Source organism: Lathyrus oleraceus, chromosome 4 (assembly GCF_024323335.1).
Source record: "Lathyrus oleraceus cultivar Zhongwan6 chromosome 4, CAAS_Psat_ZW6_1.0, whole genome shotgun sequence".
Taxonomy (NCBI): Eukaryota; Viridiplantae; Streptophyta; class Magnoliopsida; order Fabales; family Fabaceae; genus Lathyrus; species Lathyrus oleraceus.
The window spans coordinates 11,976,890-11,993,324 of NC_066582.1; the positions used below are offsets into that span (position 1 = coordinate 11,976,890).

A 16,435-nucleotide genomic window follows, 5' to 3' on the forward strand; every position below is an offset into this window, starting at 1 on the left:
ATTTGATTAACAAAATATCGTTGCTCTTTTAAATTCAAGTTTAGAAGATTTATGGTCTGTTTAGAATGTATCTTATTTGAATATAATATTTTGCAAAAATTATTTTTGAAAACTCTTTTTTATTTTTTAGTTTTTAAAAACAAAAAATTGAAACAGTTTAATTGTGTTTTGCTTCTTACTTTTTAGTTTTTAATATTATAAAATTTGAAGAAAAAACATAAAAATTTATAATTTTTATTAATAATATTAATGTAATTTTAATAATTTTTATATTTTAAAAATAAAATAGAAAAACGTATTTGAAAGAGTATGTTATTTCTTTTATTTATGTATTTTTATGTATAAGTAACCTTTTTAAATATTTTTATTTATTTTACTTAATTTGTTTTGTATTTCTTAATTATTTTCACTATATAATTTTTTTTCTATTAAACATGGAATCCCATTTTTTATTTGTTTTTTTCTTCTTATTATTACAAACAAGTGTCATGTGATTTATAAAATTAAAAATTGATTTAACCCAATTATTTGTATTCGATCAAATATCAATTAATTTTTTTAAATTTGTAATATTTTATACAATAAAATAGATTTTAAAAATAAATGACAAAATACGCATTTTTATTCTCTTCTTAAAATACTATTAAAAGATTAGATTATCAAACAAGTTTTTTCATTTTTATATTTTTAAAACAGTTTTTAAAAATTAATTTATCAAACAAATTTTTAAATTGTTTTTTAAAATAGATTTAAAAAAGAAATTTTTAGACGTAAAATTGAAAAGTGTTTCAAACAGAACTTCGGGTGTGCTGCCCATAAAAATATGAAAATTGAACTATGTTATAATGAAAACAAACGGAGGAGAATATTAGAATGGAAACATTTAAACCAAATTAAGAAAGAAAAAAAAGCCCTCCTAATAATCCTCTTTTTAACAATGTCACTGACTTTAACATTTTGAAAAAAAGAACTTTGAAGTGATATTTTTTATAAACTAGTTATTAAAAATGTAATAGGAAACAAGGGAAAAAACAAACTAACAAAGGTATCATAGTAAACAAATGACAATGCACATATCTGTAAGCCTCAAAATTGGTTATCGACTCTATACTTGTATATATGCTCTCAAATAGAGATTCTCATTCTTTGTTTTCGATTTTTTTATAATTATTTTGTAAGATTGGGAGAACAAATTATTGTATGCCGGGGAGATGGCACACATACCCCATTCTTCGATAAGAGGCGAGGGCATGTTGCAAAGCAACATTAACACTAGCACCCTCCTTATATAAAGATTCATACAAAATACAAACGAATTGTGACAGCTCCTCTTCGTCGTCATCCCAAAAAGACCCGCAGTCTCCATTTTTCTCGGCATCACTGTCTTCCCAATCACTTATTGGACTGGCAGGTATGTTCTCGTCATCTCCTTCATCCTCTCCAATTTCAAACTTTCCATTTTCCATCACATTCAACTCGTTGGTACCATCCAATGTCATCAACTGAGACTCCGGGGGTTCATTTGAAGGACATATAACAGCTTTGGCCCCAGAATCCAGAAAGGCCTTGATAAGTGCAAGAGTAGGTCCATATGTCCCTGTGCATATAATTATCCTGTCTCTCCAAGCTCCAACCTAGTTTATTCAAGATACCAATAAGACAATAAAACAGAAATAAGTCAGAACATTTTCATGTATATGACAGAGGATCTAAAGCTCCAAATGACTAGAAATTTCTCTCCCCTATACCTCCTACATCAGCAAAATGATGCTGTATGGGAGAACAGAGACGGCATACAGCACAAACTCCAGCTAAACCAAGCTATTATTGTGATTCAGTCTTTTTTCTTCAAAACTATGATTGTTCCTAGAAAAGTACTCCGAAAAAGATTTGACCAACAAAGCACACAACTAAGACAATGAAACATAATCGAACCAATTTCTTTACAGGTCTCCGAAAAGAAAGGGATTTGACTGACAAAAACAGACACCATAATTGCCAAAAAGATGTCTGTAGATGATATCTTACAGGCCTACAATATCCACACAGACTTAATGCTTTAAAAATTTTCCTAAGCTATTGTCACAAGAAAATGATAATCCATACCGTGGGATTGCTTAAAATTCTATTGAAAAAAAAAAGGAGTTTTATGTTCATTGTTCACCCATGAAAAGCCGGGAATAAACAAAGGACTAACATTCGACCACCATTCTATACCATAAACCTCAAGAACAGAATGCTGAAAGAGAACGATGTATAATAGTGCCCCTATTAATTTACGCGAAGCTCTGCCAAAATGTACATCCAAAGGGACAATTAGAAAATTAAAGTGGGAGCAGAGTATATACCATCCATCTTATATCCTCAGCTGATAACTGCATAGAAGGGACAGTCCTACGAAACATATAGGAACCAATTTCTTGATTATCTTCCATCATCTACACAAGAGATATCCAACTCAAGCTTCTAATATGTATATTATTAATTTGATTTCAAAACCATATAAAGCATAAAGGACGTAGATATACCAGGGTTTGACGTCCTAGATATCGGTGAACAATGCCTCCAATTTGGAAATAAGGTTTAAACGTAACTAAATCAGAAATAGTAGAGATATTGGCCAAGAGGGATGCGCCCTTTCTGCGATTGCTCCTCATTGTTGATAGCAAACTGAGTTTTACACTTTGTAGAAACTTCTCAGCAAGATCTCCAGGTTCAGCCACCACAAATACATCATTGTGCCAACTAAATAAAAGGGTAACATCATCAGCATTCCGTCCGTAGTTAGAAAAAGAATTGTTTGTAACAGAAACTCATAAAACATGGTAGAAAATACCTAATAACTAAGCCATCTGAGTCAGCTTGAAGCGCCAAATGGATAACACCCACTTGTGGGGAATTCTGCAATTTTTCATGCAATGCTTTGACAGGCAAAGAAAGCTGTCTAAGTCCTCGAGGAGAAATTGGAGGTGATGCGACTGCTCTTCCCTGTTGACCATCTAAACTTAAAGGGGGGACCAGATCAATTCGTCCAATCCTTTGACCAAAATCAGGACTATACACAAGCGGACTTGAAGGGAAGCTTCCTGTAAACATAGGAGACGCAAATGGAGTTGGGAATCTAGATGATGGCACGTTCTTTACAATCCCAGCCAAACCTTGCATGAGGGATAGTCGTATGCCATTACGAGCACAAAATGACTCAAGTGCCCGGGCATGGTGGATCAATCTTCCGGAATCTGGATTATGTGAAGCTTCAACAAGTAGTACATTACGCCTCCACCCTAAAGTGGGGCCATTCACACCTGATAAAATATGATAAAAACAATCTCAATATTTAAGTGGGGACCAATTACAGTGAAATTTTACATAGAAAACATATGATCCACAATACCCTCAAGTGACTCCTTTGTCTTGGGAAATTTAGTTCTCAGACTCTCTGACCACTTATCCTCATGCTGGAAAGGAAGAAGCAATCTCTCACAGGCATTTTCAAATGCCAGATGATTCTGCTGTATATATTCTTCAACTGCAGATTCCAACTTAAGCCAGATAGTTGGATCTGTCTCATCAAGTTCCATGTCACAGCGTTCATCAACTGAGGCAAAACACATAGAACACTTGCTGAGAATAAAGTTTTTTGAAGAATAGAAGCTGTTTGACGACACTTCTTCATTAAAGAACAGGAAAAAGAATGAAGTTAAAATTGAAAGAAAATTAAAAAAAAATGAAAATTGATTCAACTAGAATTGGAAGAAGGTTACTCCATTCCCACACTCCAAAACGGAAGCAGGGTACCTGGATTGAATCGATAATAGTGTATCTCAGGAAGCATAGGTAGCAATGTACTTAAAGCTTCCTCTACCCTATCAACAGAGCATGCACTCTCAACCAACACCTGTCCAGTATCCATATACCGCCAACCACCTTTTCGTACCTACAACAATATGAATATACAATAATAAAACTTTTAACTCAAGAAATTCAATAATCAATGACAAGTCTCTTAAAATAAAATGTAATAATCAAATTCTTTCTAGCTTTCATGTTAAAGGAAGTGTAGAAGCAAATGCGACACTGGAATAACTACCAAAGTCCTTGATCTTCTTTTCCAAATGCAGAATATTATTACAGATTCAAAACAAGGATTAGTCACCTTAGTCGGAACAGAACCGGACCCTATTGAAACCAGGGTATCAATTTTTGTGTCAGGCCACAGAAGTTGTGCTTCTCTTATCGCAAAAATTGTAGGATTATTTGCCACAATTGCTCCATCTTGCCAGCGGTTGACATCTTCGGACCGTTTCCGGATGAAGAGACACATGTCAAAAACAATACAGAAGAGGAAATCGCAAACATAAATACTACCTCTGGTTCTATTTATAAGAGAAAGTTTACTTTTTAGATTAATTGAATAATCAATGTATTTGAACTAAATACATTGATTATTCAATTAATCTAAAAATTAAACTCTCTCTTATAAATAGAACCGGGGGAGTACATACAACTTGATATAAACAACAGCAGAGCCATCAGTACCATCAGAGAAATCATCAAGATAATATGGAGCTGCAGAGGACGCTCTGATAGCCTGCCACACTTGATGCTTACAACTTCCAATGAATGCACTGCGCTTATAGCCAACTTGTGCACTCATAGGTGATGTTAACACGGCGATTCCTGAACTATCTGATGCTGCAAGAGCCACCTCTGGTGTTCCAGCAGGGTACTACAGTTGAGAATGGAAAGGCAGAAAGGGTGAGTGGGAAAATGAATTATAAAGAACCAATATATCAACATCCACGGACAAGTGTAACTTAGAAGCCCGTATAAACATTAAAAAAAATAGGTTCGCACCTGATAATTGCGAAATATGAAGGGTTGTGCTGGCACCATGTTCACTAATGTTGAGACTACAAAAACTTTGGGCACATTTTTTACAGCAGAGTCTATTAATAAATCCCCATCCTCATCAACACACAGCTCCTTCAATAGCCTCTCAAACTGTTCTGCACTGTGCTGCAAGACAATGAGTCAAAATACTCCTTTTAGGACATAGAACTAAATAGATAGATAATAGATAAAGCTGTCCAGATATCTAATGGCGGCAAAAAAAAGAATGCATTATGCACTTTTCTAATACCTTGTCAAGCTCATGCAGCAGCTCCTAGTTATGTTTATAATAGCCATTGTCATAGTTGATTTCTGTTTTTAGTCAGTTTGTTCAAACAAACTAACAAACTATCAGTTAGTTTAGGGTTTTTCGTAGTGACAAATATTAGTTGTTATTTTGTTGGTGGAGGGAGTTGAACCTATGACTATGACCTCCAAATGACTCCAACCATTATATCCCTCCCAAACCAAGTCACCTTATCACTCTTAGTCCAGTTTAACTAATTCAAACTGACTAGTCCTCTATAAGTAGAACTTTTGTAACCCATTCACATACATGCAATTTAGATACGGCTCTTCAGATTTGGAAAACAAAAATATTCTTTCACTTTCCAATATTTTCCTTCATTTTCTCTTCTGCTTACATAAAATATGGCAATGAAGCATCCTTTTTATCCAACACCAGTGACTTTCACCGTCAATCATATTGCTTCCTTAAAGTATCGAATTATTAACTAAGATTCCATACCATTTTGAAGCCAAGTCACTATCAAACTTGATGAGAAACTTTTCTCCCGCAGAAGAAACAGACGAAGGTGTCATCAGAGATTCAGAGATTACATACTAAAGAATTATGTTTGTTAGAGATAAATCTAATTAGGCATGGCAGCTTGTGCCTGTGCCAGCTGGCATACAGTTATTAGTTTCTGTTATATCAGTTCCTTGAAATCAGTAAATGCCTCCTTGATTTCAAGGAACTGATATAACATAAACTAATAACAGTGTGACAGCTGGCATAGATGTTAGTCATTCAATTCCTCCATTGTTGGCTGAAGCAGTCGCGGCCTTGGAAACATTAACCCTGAATATTATAAATGGAAACAGCCTTCAATGCTCTTCACATGCTGTTGCGATATGGTTTAGAAGATCATGGCTATCATTGACACTCTTGGGTTAGTTGGAGACCGGTATCCCACCAAAATCATCTAGAAACTATACTTGAAGGTCTTCCATATATTGCCTTTTCTGAACTGACACAAATTGAGGGTGAGATCCTTATGACTGAAGTCCACATCTGGATCATGCATCTATCGTATATTGTATTTGGAAATCACCATTTTCGCGGTAGTACCGTGCAGTGAGCACGAAGCTACTCCTTGGAGAAGTGAGCTATACCCCGCAGTGAGAGATGAATGATTGCATTTCCAAACACCCAATTAGACCAAACTTAATATCTTGGTGGTCCTAAAAGCAAACAATAGTAACTGGAATCATTATTGAAGCAGAACACAAAAGCACTGTTAGCACTGCTTGCAGAAATTGCGGGTGCAGTCCTTGATTACTGTGCTTGAAGTCAATTTCCAAACTCCTATCACTTAATGTGACAACTTAAGTAATGCATCCCTATTACACAATCCAGTGCTTCATGTTAGGACCAAACATATGGATCTCAGCATCTTTGAGCAAGAGAAAGTACTTGATAAGAATGTCATAGTCCATCATATCCCTGCTTCTGATCCAAACGTAGACATTCTCACCAAGCCCCTCTCCTCACTACATTTTACTACTCTTTGAGACAGACTCATGGTATTTGATAGGTTAGCACTTGATCAACCACCTTGAGTTTGAGGTGGAAATACAGTGTAATTTGTATACTGTAGCAGAGTTATCATGCTTATGCAGCAAGTTCTAGCTGCTATATTCAGCCCTTTTAAACTCTGTTTTAGACTTATACTCTTATAGGCAGTTAGTTCTAATAAAGTGACACAATTACCAGTTAGGAGAATTTAACTAATTTCAACTGATTGTTGTTACTCATTCACATGCATGAAGTTCAGAGAGAATTCAGAGAATTCTCTCTCAAACTATCAATTTAATTCATTTTCACTTCTGCTTAACTTCTAATACACTGTCTTCAATATAAAATAAATTACATAACAAACTTTGTCTCATTTCCACCCCCATTTCTAAAGGACGTGCTCCATATATCATATAAACAAGTAGCATATCAAGCGAGCATGTGAGAATAGAGGAGCTAATATGGACCACTGAGAAATGAATGGTTGAGATTGGTTTTGCTTTAGAATTAATATTGACTATCATTTATGGTAGTCGGTCAAGATTAATTCCTATCGTAAAAGCATGTTTATATGTATGTAAAAGAGAGGTGATAAAAAAATTGACAGTACAAAAAACCTAAAGAAAAGAAGTGCATACTTTTGATCCGTGAACAACAACTCTAAAACTTTGTGATGAACTCTTATAAAGCTGATCTAACTTGTCTCTCCAAGTTGCAGCTTCGTTATCCTTGGGAACAGGCTCAGCAAAAACAAGTTTCCCTAGTTAAAAATTGAATCAGCTTAGAAAGAATGACAGGGTATGGAAATAGATCCATAAAATTTAAAAGTATAATTTGTGCCATTTTAAAGCAACATCCTCACCAAGATTCTTGTATATATCTTCACATTCTTCTAAAGTCATTAACTTCATCCCAAGGGAAACAGCTAGCATGCCACCCGTTGATGTACCACATATTAAATCAAACAACTCATGTATTCGTTTTCCGGTTCCCTTTTCAATTTCCTTTAACATTTGCACGGTTGCTAGACCTTTCATCCCACCTCCATCCATTGAGAGTATGCGAAGCCCTTGCTTTGCCACTTGTTTCCCTCTTATTGCACGCCTCAGGTTTTCATTCTCTCCTACAGCACGTGCAAGAATGAATTAAATTCAATAAACAGAATAAAACTGCTGAAAACACAGCTAAAGTTATCTCCAGAGGCAAACCAAGAATTGCCAAAGCACGAGCTGCGGCTTTATAAACACGTGGTTCAGTGGCTACAGCCATGCGTAAGAGAAGTTCTCGCAAACTTTCAGAGGTAACAAGGACACGACGATTCTCCAGACAAAAGGCCAAATTCCCAACAGCTACCAGAGCTAGCCTTTGCACCTATGGAGTAAACCTTTAAATTAAAAGATTATACAATATAAAGATATGTTTGATTTCAGAAATTGTTTAGTGTTTTAATTTTTCACTTTTAATTGCAAAACAACCACGTTGATTTTTGCTTTGTTACTTGTTGTCCATGATTTGTACATGAAACAGTAAAAACAAAAAACAAAAAAGAGATTTTTTTTTCCGTTTCCTATACATATAATAAACAAAAGACAGTGAAATATGGCAGTTCTCTAATTAAAAGTGAAAACAAATTTATTAAAAAAAATGTTTTATTAAAACTCATACGGAATCAATTAAATCATATAACAAAATGAAACTAACTTGCCTCTGGATCTTTATATACACATAAGATTTTCAATGATTTCAAAACATCCTTGGTCAACATCTTCTCAGCAACGGTATCAGATGTAAAAGCCAGCTTAACCACAACTTGCAATACAGATATAACCTCTTCCCGGCCTGCAGATTTCAGAACTATTCCAATTGGTTGCATGATGTCTGCCTTCATCAGCTGCAGTGCGACAGAATCATCAGAGGCAAGGGCTGAAAGAGCAGAGCAGGCTTGTTCAACCTGTAAAATATTAAGAATAATCATGATGATCAGATATAACAGCAGAGTATATAAAAAACTGGTGATCTCTACACCCATTAAAACATACCACATGACAATTGTCACTGCTTATCATACTTATGAGCTGCCGCACTGCATTCTCATCTTTACCTACAAATGCTCTATTTCCTTGGTCTTGCATAATCTTTCCTAAAGCTGATGCTAGTAATGGGTGATGACAAGAAGAAAAACGGAATATAAGAGAGAAGGCAGCACTAAGTTTATGCCTAGATGCACCAAAATAAGAACTGTTTTCCATCTGCAATGACCAGAAAAAGTATGTTTAATTGAATATGTAATATGTTTTGATCTCAAAAAATAGTCCAGTTAGTTTGCAAATGGCCACCTCTATTTGCACGTTTACTGATCTCAAATTTTCATCTGCGACAATCCTAATGTTTGCAAGAGAAAGGTGACGAAGTTTGTGTAGTGGCAAAATTTCTGGAAGAAACTCGAGAGGATTTCCAAATAGCCTAAGAACACGTAGTTCAGCCATAGCCCTATCATTATCATATGGTGACAGTAAGACCAGAAGAATACATGAAGTCCAAACAAATTCACAAAAACCATCTAACCCAAAAACCTGAAGTCAAGAAGAGGCCGAACGAGCTTGTTGTGTTCCAATGACAACTCCACCAATTCCACACATTGTCTCAGTTCCACTGCTCAAAAAAAAAAAAATCAGATAAAAGCAAGAAACACTAATCTTCAAACCTCGAAAACACTTTCTGAAATATCTTAATAGTAAACACTCGGGATCCACAGGGTCATTTTTAATGCATTGCTGCATTAAGTGGGGCCCATAACTTCTGTCACCCAATTCAATAAGGTTTCCATGTTTGTTTTCAATCGGTAGCTTCATGTATCCTAACACTGCTCGTTACTTTCAGATAGTATTGCTGGCTCATGTTTACTCAGTGCACATACAAGTAAATGTGAAAATATTTCTACATCTACTAGGCCCGTATGAAAACAACTGACCTACCACTATCCGTGCATAGTAGTAATCCGAACAACGAGACACTTACCAGGTACAGAGACAAGCATGTTGTTGTCAACTCTAAGCACTCTTAAGCTTCTTAGCTCACCAAGCTCAGGTGGCAAAACGGTCAGCTTGTTGTTATTTAGATACAGTTTTTCTATGTGCGGCAATTGTGTAAGTTCTACTGGAAATACCTGTATACAAATATAGTGTTAAAATCCCTGATCCAACTCAATCGTGTTTGACTTCCGCACCGAAATTATGAAATTAAATGCCCTTCCAAAGAATCAGAGAAGAGATAACAAGACATACAAACATTGATATTTTATGTTACTTAGCAATAAATCAGAATATCAACAAAACCAGACTAACTAATTCTTTCAAATTTGGAAATTATAGATATCAATCAACAGCCATAGATTAACAAAATCATACATATGAATCGCAAAGGTAAAACTTATACTACATATGTTAAATATTGAAACTCAGATTGAAATTCATTAACCGCATAAAATCATATCAGAAGAAACTACTCTAATCAAAGCAACAATAAATCATAAAATTGGACTCGCATTGAATATCTACAAAGTAAATCTCACCGACAAGCCACAACCACAAATACTAAGCACAGCAAGACTAGTCCAATGGTGTCCGCCGCCACGGGGAACACTCTCGTCGCCTTCCGGCGTCGATGAAACCATCTCAGAGCGCAACAGCCGAGTCAAAACACCAGTGCCATCACTCTGTAAACCAGAGTTAACAGCTTTAGCCATTGTGATAGCCCTAAGTGGATCCCTTCTCTTAACAACCTTCATACTCAAATCCACAGAATCCTCATCGTGACGAGGCATCAACTCAATCACGACAGTATCCTGCGGCATCGGCAAAGCCACCATGAGTTGAGACTGAAGCTTTAATGCAACCTGATCTTCATCATCTGACGATGACCAATCCAATTCAATTCGAAAACCTAGGTCCTGATCCTGAGATACGATTGATGAGGAAGAAGATGAAGAGGATGATGAAGATGCCGATGAGGAACGGGAGGAGGTTGAAGTACGGGCGAGACTCTCCGGTGGATCGTCATTGCCGTAGCTGAGAGTGAGGTGGAAGATTTCGGAGGGTCTCTTCCAACCTAATCCCCAAGACATTATGAAATTGGGATCCAGATGCAAGAATCAGTTACACCATGGAGTCGGTGAAACTGAATTTGGTTGTAGATTGAGGTGAATGCCGATTAGACGATAACTGATTCAACAAAATGATGAATCTGAGAATCAAGATTTCAGTGAGTGAGAATCATGCACAGAACGGTGATGGTATATCTGAGAAGGAACCGAAGCAATGTCTGAGATGATTACCAGTTCTAATTAATTAATTAGTTGATTAATTAATTAATTAACATGAAATCCTATCAATTTCTGAATCAGTGTCCTTTAATTTTTTTTTTGTTTATGACTTTATATTACATTATTACTTTTCTTGGTTTTAATGTTTTTATCCTTTATTTTACAAATTTTACATTAAGACAGCCTATTTATTTTACGTTTCAATTTTTAACATTGTATTAATGAAGAAATTAAAAAAACTCAATTTTAAATTTTGAGTTTAGTACACCAAATATGTATTTATAATTATCAAATGAGTTCCTTTTTAAATTAATTTTTTACTTTCCAAACACAATTAGTAATTAAGAAAAAAGAAATGTATTAGTTGATTAAATGAGCATAAATTTTTTATTTAAAATTTAATCTTTGACAAATTATTTATATTAAAATGTAAACAAATTATTAAAATTTATAAATAAATAATTTTAAAAAAATAATTAATATTTTTTATTTTCAATAATATTATTTTTCATTTTCATACATATATTATTATATTTTATTCATTCTTCTCTAATAAATAATAAAAAATATTATAGACAAATTAATAATTAGTGTTGCATTGAATTTTGAAAGTGATGAATAAAAACAAACAAATATTTTCTATGTGATAAGTATTTAGAAATGAGATTAATTGTTATGCAGTGTAAAAAAATTTACACTCTCATTGCATCACAATCACCCGTTTGTATTATTTTTTAAATGTTTAAAATAAAAGTCAAACATTTCAAATATATCAGTGGTTGTGATTAACTGACAGTATAAAAAATCTTTACACTGTCAGTGTATATCAATTAAATTCTTTAGAAATGTAGTAGTATAATAATTTGTACTGTACATTGGTATAATTATTTTATTCGTTAAGGTAGATAGAATTCTTCTACGAAATCAGAAACTAATAAAGAATTTTTTACAAAAATAACCCAGATTTTAAAAAAAAATATCCCAAAATAATCTTGATTTCAAAAAAAATCTCAATCTACCCCATTTTTAAGAGGAGACGTTAAACTTATAGAGGATGCACCAGTTGGATTGGCTAGGGCTCCTGGTGCTGCCAATCCAATTAGCGCCCATGTGTAAAGTTTAAAGGGAGACGCCAATTGGATTGACACCTCTATGTGTTTTGTAATTTTTTTTTCAAAAATAGTCTACATGATACATAAAGTCGAAATCGGACCAATTCATATTAATATGAATTCCCGTTTACATAAAAAAGACTAATGTTAATTACCGAGATCGCCTAATCGACCTCCGGTCCCACATCCCCTAGCTACCCGAACTCGTGGCCCTAACCCGCGTTGATGATTCACCCCAGGTGTTTGAGCATCTGAGGACTCAGGAACATCACTACCAACTGCAGGAGATTGCCTGTTGAGATAGTTAGACAAATCAACGTAGTCTTGTGTATGCATTGAAGGTGTACCGTCATAACTGAGTTCATGATCCATGCCAGAGTAGTTGGGTTGTGTTTGACTTGTTGGTGACGATTGAAGGGAGACATTGGTGTGAATGATGCGTCGAGGAAATGTTGGAAAGATTGTTGTGGTGTTTGGTAGAGATAGGGTTGTTGAAGGTTTCGGTTCTGAGATGTTTGGGCTTCTTAGCTGTGGTAGGATGAGGGACGGTTGGTGTTAAATAATCGTTGAGTATTTTGGCTAAGGCGACTTTGGTAGGGTGATGTGTTGGGTGTGAAGCGATGTTGGGTCTCTAATTGATGATCTAGTTGTTGGTGGTGGTACGAGGTATGCTTTTGGTATTGTGGTTGGGTGTATGACATGTTATGGTTATATGTTTGTGTGTTTGTGGAACAAAAAGTTTGACGGATAGGGGGTTGTGTGTAGCCAGTCTGACAATGTTGTTGGGGGTTAGATGTTGAGGCGTCTGGTGTGTATGTTGCCTGGCGTGGGTCTTATAGGTACATATCATCGGCGATGAACTCAAAACCAATCGATATGTACCAAGCCATATAAGTACGACTTGGTTTTTCTTCAGTTGGCATCACAACGTCAGTCAAGACATGGTCATGACGGTGCTTCCATTTACGACATTCAGATATAGCGAAGCTTTGCCATGGGTTAAAGTTCCATTGGTCGTTAACTTTGCGTAGATGTCATTCTCCTAGGTTTGCTGGGGGATCTGGGATGTGTTGAAGCATACCGAACTGCAATTTCACACGATCACTATTATGCATCTCCACAGTGGTGAATCTTATGATCGGTGTGCATGTAGTCCATACGGTTGTGTCTTCTTCGTCGATTTCATGGTCATGATCCAAATTTAGGTATGGACACCAAATGAACTGAAATGTGAACGTATGTTAGATTATAAATTTGGTAGAAGAAATTAACAAATTATTACGAAATAATTAGATTATTATCCATACATCTGTCGGTCGAAGGTGATCCAAGAGACTGCGATACTGGATAATACAGTATCTAGGACATCTGTTATAACTCATACCACGTGTCGACCATCTACACCATAAAGGTAAAAATATTAGTTAGAGACGTTTTGCCGCTTGTTAACAAAGACCCATTAGTGAAGGTGAGTATAATAATATCCCATATCAGAACAAGATATAATTATACTCCTTCTTACAAGAAAGCGTGGATTGCGAGGACAAAGGTTGTCGACCAGGTATTCGACAACTGGGAGGATTCATACAAAGAATTGCCACGGTTTTTATGGGCACTAAAACATATGTATCAGGAACTGTTGCAATTATGGAGACATTGCCAGCATTTACGCCAGACAGAATCTGTGTTGCTGGAAATAGAATTTTTCACCGTCTCTTTTAGGCGTTTGACCCGTGCATCAAAGGTTTTGCATTCTGCAAACCTATTATTCAAATTGATGGAACATGGTTATACGACAAATACAATGGTACTTTGCTTATGGCGGTTGCACAAGACGACAACAACAATGTCTTTCCCATTGCCTTTGCTCTGGTTGAAGGTGAAATTGTTGGTGGATGGGGTTTCTTTCTTCGACATCTCAGAACACATGTGACTCCACAAGTCAATCTCTATTTGATTTCTGATAGACATGTTGCCATTGAGAGTGCTTATAATAACCATGACAACGGATGGCATGATCCTCCTTCTACCTATGTTTATTGCATTAGACATATCGCACCAAACTTCATACATGCAATCAAAGATAAGAACATTCACAAGAAAGTGGTGAATGTTGGGTATGCTCTAACTCAACCATCATTTCAATATTATCATGATGAAATTAGACTATCTGATGAAGATGCATGAAAATGGCTGGATAACATACTAGTAGAGCAGTGGACAAGGGCATTTGACGGAGGTTGTCGATGGGGCCACATGATAACAAACCTTGTGGAATGCATGGACAGCATATTCAAAGGCATTAGAAATCTACCAATAAACGCCTTGGTCAAATCAACCTATTATAGGCTGACTTCTACTGTCGCAACCAGAGGTGAAAGATGGAGTGCGATGTTAATGTCTGGGTAAATATTCAGTGAGTGTTGCACGAAAGTGATGAAAGAGGAGAGCATCAAAGCTAGCACACACGCGGTAACAGTCTTTGACCGTCATAGGCAAAATTTTAGCGTACAGGAAATAATGGACCATAATGAGGGGAAACCAAATTTATCCTATTTTGTCAAACTAAACAGAAGTTGGTGCGACTGTGGAAAGTTCCAGGCCTTCCGCATTCCTTACTCCCATGTCATTGCAGCATTCGCACATACTCGTCAGGACGCTTACAACCATCTATCTGATGTTTACAAGGTCATTATCGTCATGAATGTGTATAACAAAAGCTTCTCAGTGCTACCAATAGAGGAATATTGGCCTCCATATGAAGGTGATAGAGTTTGGCACAACGACGAGATGCGAAGAAAGAAAAAAGGATGGCCAAACAACACGCGTATTAGAACAGAAATGGATACGACTGATAAAATGATAAGACTATGTAGTATATGTCGTCAATCAGGACACAATAAGAACAACTGTCCCAATCGAGGAGCAACATCTGCGTCATAATCTTTTTGTAACCTTGGATTTTTGTAACCTTCAATTTTTATATATCATTAACTTTTTGTTACAACAAGGTTAACAACAAACATCACTACAACATAAGCAAACTTAAAACATAATACTTCTAACTTATTACAACAATCAAACTGATGTTATCTCGTCAAAACATCATTTCCCTAGCATCCTTATCAGTTTTGATTCTCACCCAACCAAATATACTGTCGAGTCTCTTAATACTTCTAATTTTTTCTCTTATGGTATTTTTCCATCTAACCGATAAACCAGTTCCCTATTCAGTTGATCGAAACTAGTGATGTTCCAGAAGAGCATCAACATCTGAGGTTTGTCTCTCGAAAAAATCACCTTTTTATAGCGGCGACGAACACCGAACATGTTTGCAAAATGATGAAATGAGATGCGGAAAAATGATTCACATAAGACCTCTAGTTATAACGAAAAAAAATTCACTTTACACTAAGGCGGCAGACCAATTGGCGCCTCCTCTCAAAAGTAACACATGGGCGCCAATTGGAGTGGCAACACCATGTGCCCTAGCCAATCCAATTGGCGCCTCCTCTCTAACTTTAGGAGTTGACGCCAATTGGTCTGGTGTCTCCTCTTCAAAATTGGGTAGTTTGGGATTTTTTTTTTAAATCGGAATTATTTTGGGATTTTTTTTTAAAATTAGGGGTATTTGGGTAAAAAAATCACCAATAAATATATATAAGTAAAACAATAAATAGATATAAGTAAAAGATAAAAAAAACTCACCTTAAAAACCACTTAATATTAGGCAATTCAAATAAGAGGTTCAATGATGTAAGAATATATTGAAAACAAAAACATTTAAAATACATCAAAAACAAAAACATTCAAACAAACTTAATAATAAATGGTGTATTCAATGATAAATTTCAAACATAAGATAAGAGATAAGAGGTAGTGAATTATCATTTAAAGTAAGTTTCATCAGCTTCCACCTGGAACCGACCACTCGCTCCCGATCCTCGCTATAGGACCAGAGCATACCAAAGTTCGTTACAATTACCATAGGTAATGCTTTACCGATCCCCACATATAACCGATCACTCGCTCCCGATCTATACCACCGGACCAGAGCACACCAAAACTGGACCAAAGCCCGTACACCATAATGTGTGATTCTTAACAACATGCATTATCACAAAAGGTACACCAAAAGGATCCCTATACACATCTCACCATTTATGCATCACATCATTCATCATACGGAACAATCAATTCATGTTACAACATCAATAAACAATAACAAACAATATCAACTCATCAAACATGACTTCATAGGCATTCATTCATGTTACTTCACCAAAACAGCAACACATCATCGTATAAGCA

At 35.7% G+C, this 16,435-nt stretch overlaps 1 protein-coding gene across 1 annotated transcript; it reads right to left on the bottom strand.

The window, feature by feature from the left end:
• Positions 1-1,080: 1,080 nt before the first annotated feature.
• Positions 1,081-11,043, bottom strand: LOC127138379 (phospholipase A I). Its single transcript, XM_051064815.1, has 18 exons — positions 10,263-11,043; positions 9,710-9,857; positions 9,265-9,343; positions 9,028-9,181; positions 8,731-8,940; positions 8,397-8,642; positions 7,900-8,062; positions 7,554-7,814; positions 7,330-7,451; positions 4,858-5,019; positions 4,540-4,729; positions 4,157-4,293; positions 3,799-3,937; positions 3,395-3,598; positions 2,837-3,305; positions 2,529-2,745; positions 2,349-2,438; positions 1,081-1,634 (listed from the first exon to the last, which is right to left on the bottom strand). Exons 1-18 carry the CDS (start codon positions 10,812-10,814, stop codon positions 1,194-1,196), a joined length of 3,984 nt encoding a protein of 1,327 aa, XP_050920772.1. The 5' UTR covers positions 10,815-11,043; the 3' UTR covers positions 1,081-1,193.
• Positions 11,044-16,435: the final 5,392 nt, after the last annotated feature.

What these genes read in the sequence shown, in the direction of transcription:
- LOC127138379 (XM_051064815.1), bottom strand. Translation starts at nt 10,814, where the DNA reads ATGTCTTGGGGATTAGGTTGGAAGAGACCCTCCGAAATCTTCCACCTC. An exon ending in TTTGTGGTTGTGGCTTGTCG is followed by an intron (nt 9,858 to 10,262) that starts GTGAGATTTACT and finishes ATTTGTATACAG; the next exon opens with GTATTTCCAGTAGAACTTAC. An exon ending in AGATATATACAAGAATCTTG is followed by an intron (nt 7,452 to 7,553) that starts GTGAGGATGTTG and finishes ATTTTTAACTAG; the next exon opens with GGAAACTTGTTTTTGCTGAG.